At 42.2% G+C, this 21,009-nt stretch overlaps 1 protein-coding gene across 2 annotated transcripts; it reads left to right on the top strand.

The window, feature by feature from the left end:
- Positions 1-3,052: 3,052 nt before the first annotated feature.
- LOC144679141 (leukocyte elastase inhibitor-like) lies at positions 3,053-20,379 on the top strand. Of its 2 annotated transcripts, none has more exons than XM_078539502.1 (7): positions 3,053-3,207; positions 7,284-7,460; positions 10,157-10,294; positions 11,601-11,718; positions 15,005-15,147; positions 18,621-18,720; positions 19,788-20,379. In XM_078539502.1, exons 2-7 carry the CDS (start codon positions 7,293-7,295, stop codon positions 19,880-19,882), a joined length of 762 nt encoding a protein of 253 aa, XP_078395628.1. In that variant the 5' UTR covers positions 3,053-3,207; positions 7,284-7,292; the 3' UTR covers positions 19,883-20,379. The 2 variants fall into 2 exon arrangements, with proteins under 2 accessions (XP_078395628.1, XP_078395627.1); XM_078539501.1 differs by having other exon boundaries at positions 18,621-18,788.
- Positions 20,380-21,009: the final 630 nt, after the last annotated feature.

Here is a 21,009-nt window from a genome sequence, read left to right as displayed (position 1 = left end):
AAATGGCAAAAAGCATTTGTATTTTTCCAGAGCTCTCCAGATTGAAGAATTGTGCCATTTTGGGGATAAGAAAATTACAAATACTATTCCATTATTTAAGGGAGGGAGAAGCGGGTGACCACAGATGGACCAGTTTAAAGTTTGTCATTTTATGGGAGAAATTACTGGCTCCATCACAGGGCATTCATAATGTGGCCCAACCAGTTGAGTATCGACCTGGGGAAAATCCTTCCAACACATGCCAATGGCAGGCGGTAAGAGTGGGAGAGATTCCTGGTTAGTCATGGGATGGAAAAAGCGTTGGAGCCTCTACTGTCGTCTCTTCCCCCCACCCACCCTTGGCTGCAGCCTACAAGATGCATGTAAAAAGTGTATGTTGCCACAGCAACTCTGACTCCCTGAATTAACTAACACCACCACTGGCTCCATCATGCAGTGAGCATTTGGACAAGTACCCATTCTTTGAGATGATACGCGATCGACCAGGCAAGTCTGAGAAACCGTGAGAATTTCTTTTTGAGAAGCTCACTTATGTTGAAGAGGGAAGTGTTTTATATGGGTTTCCAAAAAGCACTTGGCCAGGATTTGCAAAACAAATTGCTCTCAAAAACCCAGAAGATCCACATTCATTTCATAGCCCCTTCCAACAACCTTAACGGGCCCTTCACCCATCGTCGAGGAACCCTCACCCTCCCACTCTACTGCATTCCACTGCCTCTTTTAACCATGACTGTAAGCTCCCACCATCAAGACCCTCTGTTTGCTCCTCAGGGTTCCACTATCAATACCAAGCCTTCCCTCTGAACCCTTCCGCGCCCTCCGCACCTCTGCTTTCATGTTACCCTTCTCCACCCCCCCACTCACAGCTCTCTGCTGCTCCCATGGCCCTTGCAACACTCTCTTGTCCAGTACCCAACTGCACCCAACCAAGACCCCGCAAGGCTTCATACTTTGCCGTCACACCCACCCACCCCCTCGACCACTTTTGACCTGCCCACCTCTTCGTGCCTCTCCTCCTCTCCATGTGCTCCATGAACCCCCCCCCCTCCCCCAGACCCGGTCACCGCACACCATCCACCTGCTCCAGCCTCCACTTGCTCCAGCCATCCAACACGTTAAGTCCCAGTGTGTGGGCGCCACGTTTTCCAGTCGCACTCTGGACCACCATGAAATCCCGCTGGCAGGGTGGTTGATCAGACAAAGTGGGGTGGGGGCGGGGTCAATTACGGCCGGGTGTTAATTTGAATCCCAACAATGGGATGCAAAACAGTTTCCTCGCGGCCTTTGGTGGGAACGGCGATCCGCCATTCTCCTGCCACGGTGGTCGGGACCACAAGTTCCCACCATCAATCACCGGCATCGGGAAGCCGAATTTTCCTTTCCTGCCGTATTGTCCGTCCCCATCCGCCACGAACCCTGCTGATGGCGGGAGGGGGCGATTCCACTGACGGTAATCGGTGCATCATATTAAAGGTGTAGATATTATTGAAATATATAATTGCCCAAATTTTTGTGGTCAATGGCAAACAAATTGTTCATTATGGTTACAACTGCCCAGAGGCTTTGAACGCTGTTGATGGCAACTCCCTGCCAGTATCCTGACGTAGCCCATGTGTAAACAGGGCAAGCACCAGCGTGTCTTCAACCAATCATGCTGAAGAATGCTTACTAGGCCTGCAGAGTCTAAACCAGGGAGTGGCAGCTAGAATAGTTAGGGAAATATAAAATCCTGTACAGAAAGTGAAATAAAGAGGGGATTAAGAAGAAGAGATAGAGATCAAGTTGAGCCAGGATTTTATGGTCCCTCTCACCCGGTGGGACACCACGTTCCCGCCGAATTGAATGGAGATTTAAATGGCTGCCGCCGGAGGCAGACACGCCACGGGGTGGGGGGAGGTGGGGGGGAGGGGGTAAAATCCTGGCCCAAGTTTTATTTTTTAAATCTCCGACAATTAAAATCGGAAATAATTGTATAATTTAATTACTGTCTGTTCAGTAGTTATCGTGCCATTTAAAACTTCACTTGCACTTGTATGGCCAAGTCCTATCTTTTTCCTGACATGTTTAGTCTGGGATGGAGGGGAGAGAAATGGGGGCCTGGGGAGTGGGGAAAAGGGTGCATGGGGAATGGGGGAAGAGGGTGGCAGCGGGAGGTGACAAGGGTGGAGTGGGGGCTGGGGAGTGAAATGGAGACGGGGAAATGGGACCCATCATTACCCACAGGACAGGAGAAGTGGCAACACGTTGGTGAGTGGGAGCAGCATCAAAGGTAACATGACACAGGAGTTCCTCAGAGGGGTCAGGCCTGTTTGTCATCAATTTGGTATCAATGGATCAAACCTCCAGGAATGCTTGCAGCCAGAGTTAGCAACCCTAGTCTTGAGTGCTGATAGGGGTTTAAGATTGAGTTCAGTGTGGAACTGGGCAGTGAGGTTACCTATTGTCTGCTTCAATCTGAGTGAGCATCCAGGGAGAGAGTTGGAGTCAGGAGTGAAGGGGGATGAAGGGTGAATTTCCTAAGGGTTTCTCCAGCTCCAATGCACTAGTTTTGTCGGAGGAACTGCAGCAACCCGGGGAAATGGTGTAACGGGTGTCGATGTTGTTTTGCTGGAGTTTCTGTCGCTCTTGAACTCAAGGAGAAACCCCACAGCAATTCACCCCGTTCGGCTTTTAACAGTTGATGAACAAAATGGTTTTGAATTATCTTTTTCAAAGTAATTTAAGAATCAGATTCAGAGAAGACCAACAGATATTGACAATATTGAGTCTCATTGGAGGAAATTCTCAGTGGGGAAATAATTGCCCAAATCAGCTCCGCCAGGGATGGGATGTGTCTGCAGCTTTCACTACAACACAGCCATGTCCTACTGCACTCTCAGTGTAACTACACGTCGTTGACCTGTATTCAGGAGGGTTTTGTACTTTCTGGGGCTCTGTCAGCTTGTGTTAAATTGACATGTACACTTCTCACAAGCTCTGTAGGATTTAATTTCGCAACAACTTGGAAAAACAAAAGCAGGAAACTCCTGGTGTGTCTGGGGAGAGGGCAGTCTCCGCTGTGACCGACAACACAGCAGTCCCATCAATCTGAGGGCGGGCGGGCGGGCGGTCACTCCGGGTTAAAAACCCGCCCCAGAGGCGGCGCACAGAGCAAAGTGAACACAGTGAAGAGGAAGTGTTGGATGCTGAAAGGTAGCGGTGCATAAGGTAAGTGTCTTTATGTCTCACCCAGGGGTTTTAGTCTCCCTACACTTCCCCGTCAGCGCTGCAAACCTTCGCTAAATTCATCATCAATTCCCCTCTTCGTGCATCAGAGAAACACCAGCCATTTCATTCATGTGGAAACTGTCCCTTCTCTCTCGGCCTGACTGTCAACAAACACTAATTGTCACCGAGCTGTTCATTTCGGATCGGATACAGGGAAATTTGCAAACCTGCATTTGCTTGAGGACTGACGATATTTTAATAGCCCAGCCCCAAAAGATGAAAGCTCACAGTCCTGAAAGGTTTAGTTTATTTCTCTCTCCACAAAAGACCTACTGAGTATTTCCAGGATTTTCTGTTTTTTCGCCGAGATTGCCAGTATTGTGATTTTATAAGAATAAGTGGACACTGGGGTAACTGGAAAAGTTGTGAATTTTGATCATATACCGAAAACCGAGGACTCGAAACGTCAGCTCTTTTCTTCTCTCCGATGCTGCCAGACCTGCTGAGTTTTTCCAGGTAATTCTGTTTTTATAATAGTGAACTGTTTTTCCTTCCGTTTTGTAACAGTAATAGGGCATTTAGATAAATATAAACCATAAAAGGTGAAATCAGAAGCAAGACTGAGGATTGATAATATTACGTGATTAGTTCCTGCAAATATTCATAATGGTCGACCCGAGAAACATGCCCAAGACAAACAGAATGAAGCAAATTAAAACTCATGACTTTTAAAGACCTAGTGAGGCTAACAAGGCTCCAAATGAATAAATCACTGGGAATCGATGGTATTTCCCCCAGAGTGCTGAAATGAATGGGGTGCCTTGTTAATAATACTCTATTCTACTCTGCATGGCTATCATGGGACAAGGTAGTAATGCACCAAAGGAATGTAAGGCAGGAGGTAGGATATCGCTGGTTATTTGATTGGCCATTTTGCATTCCATGGTGCAACATGTTTCTGCTGCAACAGAAATGAACAAAAAATTAGGGTCCCAATATGAATACTGACTGTACTTTGCAGCGTCATTATTTAGGTGGTCTCCTTTCAGAGCTGAATCTTGCTTACCTAAAGTGACAGGTCGTGTTCAAAAGGCTTTTAAACCACTTTTAAATAAGCCAGAAATCAGCCATCAAAGTACTTGGCTGTAATTGGTTTCAGTTTGTTCATGGAAGCTGTGCAAGGGCTGTTTCATGGAACAGATCAAAATCCAGGCTCAAGGGAGATATCTGGTAACATAAACTGATCCACTTAGTATGGTTTCCAGTTGTAAGCAGAAAATGTTGGAATCACTCAACAGGTTGGTCAGCATCTGTGGAGAGAGAGAAACGGGATTAATATTTCAGGTAAACATTCCTCAGAATGAAAATGCAAGGTGGGACCAGATCAAGTTATTACAGTACTTTGAGCTTCCAGCTATTTATATTTCAACAATGAACAAAAAGAAGGTTTCTGTGTTTCACACAGCTCCAGATGTTGGCAGCAAAAAAAAAAATCAAACCCCTCTCAATTCAGCGCAAGCATTATGCACCACTGATTCACATTTCCAGGAAAACTGCTACTAGGCATGGGTGTGGGATGATTGTGCAACTATTCCATGTTTAGAGCCAAATTGGTTTCCATTTTATTTCTCTTTGCCTTTGATTTGAAGATCCACAGAGAAATTGCTAAAGTGTTTACATCACCAACAATGCCAGTTACAAAACAGGTCAGACTTGTCCCTGCTGAGAGCTGAACCTAAAGAGGAAAATGCAGCAAAGGAATAGAATTGTTTCTTTAGAAAGTGGCCAAGTTACTTGTTTGTCACAGAGAAGCATTCGATTTGAAATAGGTTTGTTTTAATATATTAATTTGCCGCACTAGTGAGTGAGACAAAAATACAATAATTATCATCGGTTGTGCCTCAGAATGGTTTTGGTTCACCAGAATTTTGCACATTTAAAGTTAACTGTTTTACTGAGCTGAATAGGGCACTTATAAGCGTTTTCTTCTTCGGTTTTCTTTGTTAATTTCTGAAGCCTTGACAATTTGTTATGACGCAGCAGATGATGTGTGCCAGGTGGACTCAATCCATGAGGGAAACGTGGTCACGCTATCACAACAGTTATGCAATATGTATTTATTACGAGATACGTGCATTGAATTAGAAGTAACAAGTCCACCAAGACCTTTAGAGATGTAAAAAAAATTAAACTAAAATATTTATTAAAGAAATAAAAGATGTCAATTACATACATAAGACTACAATTACTACTATAATAGCTCCTAAAATTCCTAATTAACCTGACTCCCAGTTACACTCTCTTTAAGGAAATGGTCTGAAGTAGAGTTTAGATTTAAAACAGACTCAGCAAGTTAACACAATACCCTGGACAGTGGAATTCCAAATGGCTTCTCCCCAGCTTCTGATTTGTAGGACAGCAGAGACTTATGCATAAATGCTGGAGGCTCCATTAAGGCTATTTCACACACTTCTCTTCGCTCTTACATGGCCTTCTCCTGACACTTAGCATTTCACTCTCTTTTATTTATGCTTCTCTCTTTTAAATATGTATATTCTATTGTTTCATATGTCTTTGAAACTATATTTTCCTCATAATATAAAAACTTTCATGTTGTCACTATTTCCAGTAACCTTTGGGAAAAATTAATACATTCCTTAGCCTTCCTTATCTGGATAGTTGTAAACAAACTGAGATCCTTTTGAAATCCAAATATCCCTTAATTTATCTAAAAATGCAAATTCCCTTCACACCTTACATGCTAAGCCAGCATCTATGTTTACTCCTTAGCATTTCAAGCACGTAGCTTCTTTTGATGATTTAAACCTGCAGACTGCTTGACTCCAAATGTAATTAAATCATGCACAGACAGACTCAACTATACTTACCCCCATAAATCTACTTCACAATAAACCAGAAAAATATTCTGAAAATTATTATACTTTCATGACAACTTGCTGTGTTATTTCGCACCCATTGCTATCTTGTCTAATTGCCATTTCTGTGCAAGTATGAAAATTATAGTCAGCCTTGATCAATGTCTGCACTCGATGTCTGCACCTGCCAGCTCCCAGTTGGGACCTCTGGATAGTGAATAGGGTCAGATGGTCATCTAGTTTTCCCATCACAAATGAATACTTCAACTGCTGTCCTTATTCAGCACAGCTAACTCAGCATGAACCAGCAATTGAGCCTTCCTGTGTTCAGCTACCTGCTGCCGTGTTCTCTATCTACCAATAGTGACTACACTTTCAAAGAGCTTCAATGGCTGTAAAGTGTTTTGGTATGTTGTGAGGTCAAGAAATAGAAAGATAAATAAATGCAAGTTCTTTCTTTCTTTCTTTCTTTCTTTATAACCCCTTTCTTTATAACTCACTGAGAACTCTGTGTTATTTGATGTTTCCAGTTTTGTTCGGGAAGGATGGAGTTTATTTTTTTGTGATTGATCTATTGAAACAACTTTTCTTAAACTGGCAAATTTCCCATGAGTGTTTCAGTGCAAGTCAGAAGGCAAACTATTTAATAGATGACTAGATTTACTAGGTTTACTGGAATGTTACCTGGAATGAAAGATTGAGTTGTGTGGAGAGACTAGAGATCCTAGGGTTGTTTTCCTTCCAGTAGCTAAGATTAAGAGGAGAATTGGTAGAGATCTTTGAAATCATGATGAGTTTTGATAGAGTAAAGAGAAATAACAACAATTACATCTTCCTTTGTTTCCTAAATTTTCAAATATTATAGTGACACATTATCTGCTTCATTGATTGCAAATGTAACTTGGTTCTCTGGAATGTGTTGATTTTAAAATCTGGTTTTGAAAGAGGTGCCTTGAGACTGAAGTCTTTGTCTCATCAATGAACCATCAGTATGTTAGTTAGTCAGGAATGATAATATTTGAATGGCCTCTGTCTGCGCTGTAACATTTCTGTGGCTGTATGGCTCTATAGAGACATGCAGAATAAAAACCCTGTGCCCAGTTTTGCCAATTTTCAACCATGATAATTCATTAATTTCATGAGAAGATTATTTGATCAAAATGGCTTTAAAAATCTGTTTTACATTTATTTTTCTTACAGTTCAAAACAATGGAGGACCTGAGCAAAGCAAATTGTCAATTCACACTTGACCTATTCAAAAAGCTGATTGAAAAAAATCAAGCTGGCAACATCTTTTTTTCACCATTCAGTATCTCCACTGCATTAGCCATGGTTTACCTCGGAGCAAAAGGTAATACTGCATCTCAAATGGCAAAGGTATGTAGAAAAGTACTCTGAACAACAGATGTAGCTGAAAGGTTGTTTTAAATGTTTTGAGCGTGTTTTTATTAATAAGTCCTCACTTTTGCCAAACTCTAAACACTTTCAACCATGACAGGTGTTGTTGTATCTGATATTCGTCAATGTCAAGAAGCTTAAACGTAGCTCTTGTGTTCAGATAAATATCCACAGATCCTCACTGTAGTTATACTAAAGGAGAATGCAAGCCTATTTTGATAAAAGAAATGCTGTACTGCATTCTGATCCACATACCAGAGTGTTCATTGAGTTTTTCACAAGCCATCTCTCTTAACACTAAGAAACGCTATTTCTCTTAATTCACTGCATTCTGGGTGATAACCCACTGAGATCTCACTGCTACATGAAGCTTGTTGCTTTGCTTCACCAGCTGGCTGTATCTTGTTGTGCTTGGTCCCTCCCCACTGCCTACTACAGGTGAGTGAGAATAGGATTGTTAAACCTGATGCACTTTGCCAATTAATCATGTGGCAGAAAATCTGTTTCTGCCCGATGGCTGTATGCAAGCATGACAATGAATATGAAGGTTTTTTGCCTGTTTGGATAGAGATTTTCAATGAGGTGTGTGCATCTCAGCCTCCATATGTTGTTTGGCAAATAGAGTTTATGATGGGTAAAGAGGTTCATCACCAAAGGAATTAGGGATGAGCAATAAACACTGGCTATCGATATGCAAGTCCTGTATGGACAACGCTGTATCCATGTGCTCATTTGACATTGCTAGCCTATTCACCAATGTTTCACTTAAAGAAGCCATAGATATTTGTGCTGCAGCACTATATCATGGTGATCTAGTCCTGCCACCATTGCGTGAATCGGTATTCATTGAATTTATGAACTCAGCAATTCGCGCATTTGAATTCAACTTTAATGACACCATGTATGCCCAAATAGATGGTGTTGCCATGGGATCCCCTCTAGGCCCAGCTCTTCCAAACATCTTGGTTGGGTTCCATGAGAAAGAGTGTCTTCGATAGAATGGCACCTAAGCTCCTATCCCTTGCATATTTCCAATATGTGGATGATAATTTTGCTTTATTTAAATCCACAGCTGCATGTAATAATTTCCTCGCAAGTCTTATTGGGCTCCATCCTGCCCCTTGCAAGTGGAGCAGTCAAATGAACTCCCTTTCCTTGACATACTAGTTGAGGAATCTGCCAAGCATTTCTCTACCGTGGTCTACCTCAAGCCTACCTTCACTGAGATTCTTACAGTTCCATGCACTATGAAGTTAGTCTTATTGGCAACCTTGTAAATAAGGCCCAAGCCATTTGCTCATCATGCGAGCTTAATGCTGAAATAGGGCACTTCAAAGGCATCCTGCGGTTAATGGCTACCCTGAGTCATAGAGTCATAGAGGTCTGCAGCACAGAAAAAGGCCCTTCAGCCCATCAAGTCTGCGCCAGTCAAACAAGCACCTAACTATTCTAATCCCATTTTCCAGCACTAGGCCCATAGCCTTGTATGCCATGGCATTGCAAGTGCACATCCAAATACTTCTTAAATGTTGAGGGTTTCTGCCTCTACCACCCTTTCAGGCAGTGAGTTCCAGGTCTTTTCACGCTGTATATCGGGCAAACTCATGAACAGGCCCAAGGCTATCACTTTCAGCCCTGAAATGTGCCCAGTCCACCTCAGATTATCCTGGAAGAGCAAGGTATCTCAAAACTTTGAGTAACAGGTGAAGCTAGATGTTTCAATCTGCTATATGCGGTAGCAACATGAGTGGCATTCGCCACTAACAGGATGCTGCTGTCAAGCCAAAAAGACGTTCTGCCTATCACCCAAATGAGTAATGTGGTATATCAATTTCAGTGCTAGTGTGATGCTAGGTATGTAGGCTGCACATCACAAAAACTGGCGGATCATATCAAACAGCATGTCCCAGTCGCTGTTCACAATGTGTAAGGTATGGACCGTACCAAACCAAAATTCAAAACAGTGTTCAACATTAGATGTCATTCCGTGATTGTACAACATTTGCTAAATAATCCTCAATGTGCTAAGAATTACACTGACAACCAATTTATGATTGTCAGCTCACAGTATGGTGCATTTACATGTACTGGAAATTACATAGATTAATAGACAGGGCTCTGTTCTTTGCAGACAAAAAGGATATGTACAGACATTGTGCCTGTTTCAGCTAAACAAAATAAGTGACAGCCATTCGCTAGGTCATTCCCCAGGGCAATGTCTTGACCGATCAGAGGAAAGCTGCCTGGTTTAAATTTCAAACAATGTCTGGCAATTAACTGTAGGTTACCATCAACAGGTGCATTCTCCATTCTAACGCCTCCACCACTCAGAGTCCATTTGCCAATCAATCAGCACTCTCTTCTCATATGACTTGTTGTTTCCCCTGACATTGGTATTTTCTTGCAAATTGTCCTGATAAGTGCAAGATGAAAAGCCTCAACAAAAAATGTCTCTTTTTTCAGCAATACTTAAGTTCTGTACTACCAACTATTAATAATAATGGACTTTAGCAGAAAAGTAAGGGAATCAGGTTGATTTGGAAGCATTGGTCAACAGTGTTATCTCTGGATTGATTACTCAGTCCCATTTCCCCAATGCATTACAAAGCATTAATTAAGGGTGAGTGAATTATTCATTGCTTAATGTTTGTTTTGCCTATTTATTCTGATAACAGGCTCTCCATTTTGATCAAGTTGGAGATGTCCATTCTGGATTCCAGAAATTACAATTAGATATTAACCAAGCTGATGTTTCGTATCTGTTAAAAGTGGCCAATCGACTTTATGGAGAGAAGAGCTACAACTTCCTAGAAGTAAGTTGTGAGTGGGTCACCTGTTCCCAGATTCTTCCAGTGCTCAGGCGCCAAGCTGGAGGACTCATGCCAGTTATGTTCACAGATTTGTTACAGCACAGAAGGAGTCCATTTGGCCCATCGTGTCTGCACTGGCTCTCAGAAAGAGCATTATGACTCAGTGCCATTCTCCTGGTTTTACCCTGTATCCTTGCACATTGCTTCTTTTTAATAATAATCTAATGTCCTCTTCAACGCCTCGATTGAACCCGCCTCCACCACACTTCCAGGCAGTGCATTCCAGACTTGAACCACTCACTGTGTGAAAAGTTTTTTCTCAGATCACATTTGCTTCTTTTGCAAATCCCTTTAAGTTTGTGCCCTCTTGTTCTCGATCCTTTTACGAGCTGGGACAGTTTCTCCATATCGACTCTGTCCAGCCCCCTCATGATTTTGAACATCTTTTTCAAATCTCCTCTTAGGCTTCTCCTCTCCAAGGAGAACAGTCCCAACCTCTCCAATCTATCTTCGTAACTGAAGTTTCTCATCCCTGGAACCATTCTTGTAAATATCTTCTGCACTTCCACTGTGGCACCCAGTACTGCACACAATACTCCAGCTGAGGAGTAACTAGTGTCTTATATAAACTCAGCATAACCTTCTTGCTGTTGTACTCCATGCCCCTATTAATAAAGCCCAGGGTACTATATACTTTAGTAACTGCTCTCTCCACCTGTCCTGCCACCTTCAATGATCTTTGCACCTACACACCCAGGTCCCTCTGCTCCTGCACAGCGTTAAGAATTGAACCCCATATTTTATATTGTCTCTCCATGTTCTTCCTACCAATATGCATCACCTCACACTTCTCTGCATTGAACTTCATCTGCCACCTATCTGCCCACTCCACCAACTTGTCTATGCCCTTTTGAAGTTCTATACTGCCCTCACAGTTTATAACACTTCCAAATTTTGTATCATCTGCAAAATTTTAAAATGTCTCCATGCACACAAATATCTTGATCATTAATATATATCAGGAAAAGCAAGGTTCCAATACCGACCCCTGGGTAACTTCACTACAAGCCTTCCTCCAGCCTGAAAAATATACATTGGCCATTACCCTCTGTTTCCTATTCCTCTTATTATTGTTCTTGACTCCCCCGCCCCGATAATCCCTTCAAGGGACAGAGCTAAATCTATTGTCAATGTTTGTACATTGCTGCTACAGATGATACACCAATTCTGGTGATCCATTAATTGTTCAAGGGTTCAAAGACTTCCAAGCTGGACAGTATAACTAATTTTCCCTACATCCATTATTCAGGAATTCTGTAAATCCACAGTCAAATTTTACGGAGCAGAGATGACTGCAGTTGATTTCCAAGCTGCTGCAGATGAAACAAGACAGGAGATCAATAAATGGGTAGAGGCGCAGACTGAGGGTAAGTCCTCCCCATTATTGCAATTATGAGGTTTATAAAATTGTAATGTTTTGAGACTGTTCTGCAGTCTGCCTGACAGTAATCCTGGGTGTTTGATTGTTAGAGATTAAAGATGGATCAGATTGTTTAACTCGGAAGGAGGTGCAAGTGTTTATACTTGGAAACAATGGCAGCAGCCTGTGTGCTAACAGTGGATAGACTGCGATTCTCCAAAGTCTCAGAAAAGTGTTGTGAATGTTGTCCTCTAAATAGTTGTGCTTAAAGCAGTCAATTTACTTCCAAGTAAAAAGAGAGTTGTGGTCTCAAGGATAGCTAATCATCATTTCTGCCTGGATACAAAGCCCATGCGATTCACATTGCCATGGAGGTGGACTTTGAGAGGGGAAGGGTTTGTTATCCCTGAAAACTCACAATCAAGGTTAGTCTGCCAGGATCTGGGAGAGGGAGAGCAGCTCTAGGCAGTATGACACTATAGCTCACCATGCAGGAATGCGGGTGGGAGGTCACGCTCAGATTGAAAAGAGTGAACTCATGAAGAGTTAAAGCAAGGCTGAAATTCGTGAGGAGTAAAACATGCCTTGTGCTTTAGCAAGAAACTCAGGGAAAAAACCTCACTGTCGAAGGCTGTTGTGGGATTAAAGGTTCCAAGGCTGAGAAAGGAAAGGACAGAAGTAAACCCCAGAAGCTTAAAATCACCTGGAAATGGTTTCAGGAGAATTGATTATGTTGTGAGAGGACAGTGTAATATATATGTGTGAAGTGTGTTTTCGGTTGAGCTAAAGGAAAAGGGGGAATGTTCTCTCTTGTGGTTTGCAGTATAAATTGCCTTTAATGCTTGTAGACTTTTGTTAGAGTAAACGTCTCCAAAACATGAAGTATTGTTGTGTCATCCTTGGTGTTATTAACTGGAATTTCAAATTTCTTTTTAAAATCATTGGTCTGCACAGAGATTGTAATGACATTCAGCCATTTGCAAATTGAGGGTGAAGCAAGAATTGAAGTTTAAAAATGAAATGTATAACTCTTTCTCCCAGCCATTTTGTCAGTACATTAAAAAAATCCATTATTCAACATCGGGGATATTTTATGAATTAGCCTCCTCAGCAACAACAGTGTGAACTTGTAAAAAGTACTTTAATGTATTATGTAGAGTGAAGCTCGATTTAGAAATCAGACTGGTTGCCAAGAGAAAATTATTCCTCAGACTTGAGCCAGATTAATTGTGTCTCAGCTATCCTGATGACAAAGTGAATTGAGTTGAACAATAAGACGTCCATCCCATAGGTCAGGTTCTAGGTTATGCTGGCTGCACACAGTTGCATTTAGTGGCTTTGTCTGAACTTCAGAGCGTTTCTGTTGTGTACAGAAACATGCTTCATACACCCTCCATTGTCTGAATGTCTGTGCGCAACGATGCACTTTGTTACAGAATGCTGATGTACTTTGAGCATATGTTGATCAGAGTTACTTGAAAACTTGTGTGGAGGCAATAGTATAACCAAGGCCCAATGCTGATTATCAGTTTTAAAATAAATTGTGGAGGTTGGGGTGTGATTTGGGCCCGATTTTATGCTACATCCAAATTTCATTGATCCTTTAAGGCAATTGCGTAAAACCTCTGCTGCTGAATAACACGGCCTCAACTCCTGCACACAGCTGCAGCCGACGCAAACTTCCTGAATTTACGTCAGTTGTGAATGAGCTGCAAATGTGCTCCTATAACCTAATGTGTAAGGTGCACCAAAAGTAATTTTTCTGATGGTTTATGTTTTTTTTCCTTTTCTGGTTTCTCCTCACTCTGAAAGATGATTTATTTTCTTTGAATGCGTCTTTGTGGTGTTAAAATGTACGCTAAATATTCAAAATCAGTTGGTAAGGGCGGGTGAGTTTCCTGGTCAGCCTGCAGAAGACAATGACAAACCACTGCAGTACTTTGCCAAGCATGACCATGGACCAATTCAATGGAAGCTCATGGTCACCAATGCCCTTTTGGGGCGTGGTACCTGAAGTAGGAGGTGAAGGCATGTAACGGTGCTGAAACTGTAGGAGGAGAACTTCCTCCGTGCGTGCAGCTGCAGTGCCTGTGACATCAAAGTCAATGAGTTCTAGGCAACTGTCTGCACCAAAGATGGTGAAAATTAGCACAGAGTTCTCCTGTTGAAGACACAGGAGCTTGGAGGACTGAGAGGGGAGCGCACCTTCATTGGCAGCTGATGAAGTGGTTAGATTTTTTTTATTCATTCATGGCAAGTGGGCTTCACTGGCTGGGCCAGCATTTATTGCCCATCCCTAGATGCCCTTGAGAAGGTGGTGGTGAGCTGCCTTCTTGAACCGCTGCAGTCCATGTGGTGTGGGTACACCCACAGTGCTGTTAGGGAGGGAATCCCAGGATTTTGATGGAATTCCTACTTTTACACGCGGTGCTTTTCTAGAATGACGGTCAAAGAGGGTGAGAGACAGAACGAGGTTTTATATTGTTTTCCATCTGAAGATATGTCAAATGAGAGGGAGAACCTGGGATTTACATGTCTCATTTATATTACTATGAGCACCAATGTGCAGGGATCCTATTATAACCAAGACAGAGTGATCTCTTTCAGCTGCATATTAAACCTTACCCAAGGAGATTGAAATTCAAAATATTTAATCCAGCAAATTTCATTATAATTAATCCTACAAATGAAAACAATGTGTCACCATGTTTTTATTGTTGACTGACATCTTGAAGATTCAACATAACCACTGCTTGTAAACATGCTTCACTTCAATGGTTTTGTTTGTAATTATTGAAAGTGTAGCAATATATGGTATTATAAGCACCATAGGAACAAGGAACTCAAGGAAAAAAATCCCTGCAGCTCACCTGGCTCATCTTATCATTGGTATCTGCTGAAACATAGGCTATGGATTGCCAATGTATTGTAAAATTATCTGTTGGAACAAAGAAAAGCTAATTTGAAGAACCATTGGATGTATTATTTTCAGTTAGCAATGTTTTTGTACAAACTAACCCCTCCAGTACTCATTTAACATGGATATGAACCTATTTGGGAAATTGGACCATCCAACCCAGTGTGTCGATGTTCTGTGGGAAAAACCTCCCACTTCAGTGACTATTCTGAGAAAACATTTTTTAAAAGATGTAACGAAACATAGTTGAGTACTATCAATTTGATTTTTTACTCTCCTGAAGTTTTAAATTTAGAAAATAAATGACTGATGATTAAACTTTCTAAGTCTTTTTCCTGTGAAGTGTAGTTTATATAGAGAATCTCTTTCTGTTCAGGTAAGATCCAAGACTTGCTGATTCAAGGGTCTCTTAACAGTAATACCAGACTCGTGTTGGTGAATGCCATCTACTTCAAAGGAAGCTGGGCTGAGAAGTTTGATGAACAAAACACAAAGGAGATGCCATTCAGACTGAATAAGGTATACTAAACATGCTGCCAATACTGAACAAAGATCTTTTGTCTATTTATTTCTTCCCCGAGAAGAAAACACACAACTTATGGCCCTGATAATTGAATATTATAATTCAAATGATGACGTTTGAAGATTTAGCTGAGCTTGGATCAAGAACAAAGGGGCTAAATTGGAACCAAAATTAACACAACAGATGTGTTTTGCATGGCTTAGGGTCATTGTGTCATTTCTACCATTGTGAGATGTGAGTTTGGTGAAGGCCTAGAAAAAGACTCGGGGCAGAATTTTAACCTGGTCCTGCGACCCGGGACTCAGAATACGGGGACTGCTTCTTGTCCCAGTCCTGGCCATAGCCGCCACTGGCACTGCTGGGACAACAGAGCTCCTGGCCTTTCAGATTGGCCGGCATTTCTCTGAGCCAGGAGTTCGGCCTCTCCATCAGGTGGAAGTCCCACTCCCAGCCAATTAACGTCGCTCGGAGCTTTAAATGGCTGTGACGTGGCCATGATCAATGGGGAAGCATTCCTGCCGACTCTTCAGATGGCGATATGGGAAATCCCACCATCCAAATAATCCTGCCTGTGATGCATTCCAATTGTTGAGGCTTGCTGATCAGTAATGCCAATGTATCTACATAATGAAATAATATAGTATCTGCGGTCAAGGAGTTTAAAGGAACAGCTAACTTTTTAAATCCATAATTATTGATTTTAAGTGACCTAGTACCCGGTACCAGAATAAAGGTTCATTTTACAACAGAGAACATTTCTGAATGACAAATGGGTCTTCTCCTGTGGTGTTTTGTTTATTGAAAACTAAATTTGTATTTTGATTGGTCCAGAGGTGTAAATTTGGTAACGTGTCTTAGTGATTAAATGGTCGGCCAAATAAACTTAGCTGTAACTTTCATAAAGTGCATCCCACTTCCCTCAAAACCATATCTACAGGAAAGAGTAAAGTTGATTGGTTGTAGGTCCAGCATCATGACTACTTATCTTGACATAATAATGAGTACTCTTGTCAAACTGTGGCAATTATTACTGTCTCTTGCAAATTAATGCAGTATAACATAATGTACATATGTAATAATACTCAGTTTTTTGTCTGTGCAGATTTTTAAGATTGGTCAGTTTAAGTTGCACAACTGTTCATGTGTTTCTTTGGTGGGTGTGCCTGGTGAACATAGATACATGCGAAGGACTGGAGTGCAAGATGCACATGCAGCTACCAATGTTTGGTGGCAGTGTTGGCAGCAAGGTGGGGGGTTTGTTGGATGAGGGGAAACAGCAGAAGGTAGGAGGAGCCCAACAAAGTTACCCTGGCTGGAGTGATTGTTTCCATCAGGGATGGGATGGGATTGATGGGAGGGATATGGGGATGGCGCATGTGAGATGGGGAATGGCATGGGATGGATGGAGATGGCATAAGAGGGGCGGGTGGTATGGAAGGGAGAGGGTGGCATGGGAGGGGTGGATGAGATGATTGAATTGGTTTAGTGTGGTAAAATGTCGGGACAATTGTCTGATACAAATTATTAATCAATAGCTATTCTCTAAAAACGAGGATTCACTTGGCTTGAAGGAAAAAGTTTTAGAAAAGCTGTCAGGTGAATTTAATAAATACATCAGCATTGACCAGAAAGACCAAAAAAATGATAACAGTCTACATCCTCCCCAGGTTTCTCCAAGGTCTAATTCCAATGGAGATGCCACCGCACAAACTTAAGCTCAAGGAGGTGCAGTTATAACGTTGCTGAAGAACTGCTGAATCCTAAATAAGGCCTGCAGCCTGAATTTTCATCGCCAAGGCAGTGGCGGGAGTCGGGAAAATCCCCGGCTTGACCCGCATGCCAGGGGAGAAAGTGCCTGTAGAGGTGGGAGCTTCATTGCTGGGTGTGGTGCAGGGTAGGGGGCTGGAGTCGGGCCACTGGGAAACAGGTCAGAGGCAGCCACAGGGGTTGCCGGGTGGCAAGGTGAGTTGTTTTGAAAGGCCCACTTTGGTGCTTGTGGGGCTTTGTCGCAGTTAAAATAAAAGCAGAAAGGCCCTCCGGCCCTCGCCCCCTCACACCTCCTCACCCTCTACAAACTCCCCATGCTCCATCCAGGCCAATTCATGCCCCCTCACCCTCCATTGCCCCTCATACCTCAATGCTACCCTATGACCCTGCAACATCACCCCCCATGGCCCCTCATGCCCTCAATGCAAAGCTACGGCCCCCCATCTAACCCCCATGCTCCCTCATGCCCCCTATGCCAGGCAAGGTGGTTCACGTACCACCCTATAGCCAGTCTGGCCCTCTATGCCAAGATATAGCACTTCCATGCCCATTTACCCACTATACACTGCAGAGCACCAATGAAAGTGACAGTAGAATGTGTAAACAAATCTTTAAGAAAAGTTATTCATTTATTCCTGACCGGACTGTATGAAACTTGTGGAGCAGTAGGATGTGCCTATCTCCGCAATGCAGCAGCCAGACGGAAGTACCAGATGCAGGACTTTGGCACAAACCAGCCCGCATCCTTTAAAGACATTCCCAAAAATCAGGCAGCCCGGGAATAGGGTCAGGAGTCCCGGAATCGGGACCTGCCAGCCATCTTTAAAGGGCTCCCAAGTCACGCCAATTCGGTGAAAATCCAGCCTTGGCCATGGAATAAAATGGTGAGTCAGGAAGCTGTTTTCTTCGATGATAGATTCTGTAATTAGCAGGCAGATTTCAAGGAAATATTGGGTTTATTCCTCGGACAATACTGAGCCCATCAGATGTAAAGCTGCCTTTTCAACTCAGGAGAAAATAGTTCCCATTTAAGCTTTCAGGGATAAAGAAGTCGTCACAAGGCCAGATTCTTGACAAGATTTGTAGTTATATGCTTGGGCCTGTTTTCATTCATGGAGAGCTTCATGTCGCATTTCCAGAGTGAGAAGTTTTGATTCTGTTAATGTTTTTGCTGAAAGAATAACTAGAAATCCAGTAATTAAAGAAACCCTGTTCCAAAAAGATACAAATATCACCACAAAGATTTTGTGGGTCTCTGCTAGTAAAGAACAAAATGTTTATTTTTCAAAGTTAATAATGTGTTTTGACTAGCCCAGAGATGTAAATTTGGCAACTTGGCTTAGTGACTAAATGATCTGGGGAAACACATGTGGTTCTAGATCCCAAATCTCTCAAAAACATATATACAGTAAAGAGTAAAGTTGGCTAATTGTTGCAGATCACCCTGACTATATATATTTATGTAGCAGTGTGTACTCTTGTTAAACTATGTGCAATCATGACACTGCACTGTAACACAATGCACATGTACAACAATATGTTTATTTTGCAGATTACAGCATCATCTGAATTTTTACCCATATTTTTATCGTGACTGGTTTTGCTTCTTTTGAGTAATTTCTAGAACTATCTCTTTCCACACCTTTTTCAATTAATTTAATTTTAAGAAGGAATGATATGCAATGAATGTTGTTGTTCACAGAATGAAAGCAAGCCAGTGAAAATGATGTACCAAGAGGAGGAGTTTCTTTTCTGTGACAATCCTGAATTGAAAATCAAAGTTCTTGAGCTTCCATATGTTGGTAATGATTTAAGCATGATTATCTTGCTGCCAGATGACATCATGGATGATTCTACAGGTCTCAAGCAGGTACAGTTTCTTTTCATGATTTAAAGTGTTGACATACTTTACGTGGAGTCTGAAATTTGACATACAGATGCAGAACCCATTACTCTGTGAGCTGCAGGATTTTGACCCAGCGACAGTGAAAGAAGGGCGATATATTTCCAAGTCAGGATGGTGAGGGGAACTTCCATCCTGGTGGTGGTGGTGTCTCCATGTACCAGTTGCCCTTGTCCTTCTAGATGGTAGCGATCGTTTGGGTTTGGAAGGTGTTGCCTAAGCAGCCTTGGTGAATTTCTGCAGTGCATCTTGTAGATGGTACGCACTGCTGCCACTGTTCATCGGTCGCAGAGGGAGTGAATGTTTGTGGAAGGGGTGCCAATCAAGTGGGCTGCTTTGTCCTGGACGGTATCAAGCTTCTTGAGATTTATTTGAGCTGCACTCATCCAAGCAAATGGAGAGTATTCCATCATACTCCTGTGCCATGTAGATGGTGGACAGGCTTTGGAGAGTCAGGAGATGAGCTACTCGCCACAGGATCCCTAGCCCCTGACCTGCTCTTGTAGCCGCTGTATTTATATGGCAAGCCCAGTTTCTGGTCAGTGGTAACCCCCAGGATGTTGATAGTGGAGGATTCACCAATGGTAATTCCATTAAATGACAAGGGGCGATGGTTAGATTATTTCTTGTTGGAGATGGTCTTTGCCTGGCACTTGTGTGGCACAAATGTTCCACACAAATGGCAGCAAGAGATCCTCTTGTCGTCCAGTCTGTCCCACACAATTGTGATACCTTGAGTATCACGCGATATACACTCTGTACCTCACCCAGAAATCAGGTGATTCACTGGGAGAGGTGAAAAAACATTTTAAAATCTGGACCAATTTGTTGGGGAGAAACCTGAATTTGCTCCTCTGTTTCCTTGCAATCAAAACTAGTCCAGCAGATCACTGTGGGCCTGATCTTTTTACCTGAGCTTTTCTTGCTTTGGTCTCTAACTGATATCCCTGTATTTTGGTCCATCAGCTGGAGAAGGCACTTACTTTCGAAAAGCTGCAAGAATGGACACTTACGAACCGAATGCGAAAGATGAATGTTCATGTTCGTCTGCCCAAATTTAAACTGGAAGACGAGTATGAGCTCAGCTCGCCCCTGTCCAGCTTAGGCATGCAGGATCTTTTTGAAGTTTCGAGGGCTGATCTATCTGGAATGTCTGGAGCTCGTGACCTGTCCATGTCCAAAGTTGTACACAAGTCTTTCGTGGAGGTGAATGAAGAAGGAACTGAAGCAGCAGCTGCTACAGCGGTGGTCATCAGATGTCAGAGCTACACCATGCCACAGAGATTCATTGCTGATCATCCCTTCCTCTTTTTCATCAGGCACAACAAATCAAATAACATTCTGTTCTTTGGTAGATACACGTCTCCCTGAACACTCCTTATTAATGCTGCATGCGAAAACTTGAAAGTAAAATGTTGCAATGCTTGATCAGTAAATGGAAAGGAATAATCCTAATCCTAATTAAAAATATATAAAATTAATGTTTTTCACTTGTGAAAACTTCTGATTTACAAAAGTTTCTTTGAAATAAAATCTACCATTTGAAATGAATAGAAAATATGGCTCAGTGATTATTATCTTCAAATCCTTCAGGACGGATTTTATATCATGCTTGATTTGGACAGTGGCAAATCCCCATTTTTTAATTTTTTAAATATTAAAGGGATGTATTCTTTGGAATAAAAATAGAAACTACTGGTAAGAAATAATGGTCTAGGTTTATCAATTTCAGGCATAAGATTGTTGCTACAGATTGAAAAATCTTGGTTAGTGCATTAATCAGCATCCAAAACGCCAGGAAATGTTAATTTCATCAGAAGATATATACAAACATGGGAACAGGAATAAGCTATTCAGCCTCTTGAGCCTGTTCCACCATTCCATTTGATGTATCTTACCTGGTATGGGGGTAACATAGTGGCATGGATAGAAGATTGGCTGGCCAACATGAAGCAGAGGGTAGTCTTAAATGGGTCTTTTTCGGGCTGGCACAATGTAACAAGTGGTGTGCCACAGGGATCAATGCTGGGACCTCAACTGTTTACAATTTGTATTAAAGACTTGGATGAAGGGATGGATGGGATGGTTGCCAAATTTGCTGATGACACAAAGATAGATGGGAAAGTAATTTGTGAAGAGGACAAAAGGAGGCTACAAAGAGGTATAGATAGGTAAGTGAGTGGGCAAA

The sequence above is a fragment of the Cetorhinus maximus genome, chromosome 3 (assembly GCF_964194155.1).
Source record: "Cetorhinus maximus chromosome 3, sCetMax3.hap1.1, whole genome shotgun sequence".
Classification (NCBI taxonomy): domain Eukaryota; kingdom Metazoa; phylum Chordata; class Chondrichthyes; order Lamniformes; family Cetorhinidae; genus Cetorhinus; species Cetorhinus maximus.
The sequence above is the reverse complement of the archived record's forward strand: the minus strand, read 5'-3'. Positions and strand labels throughout refer to the sequence as shown.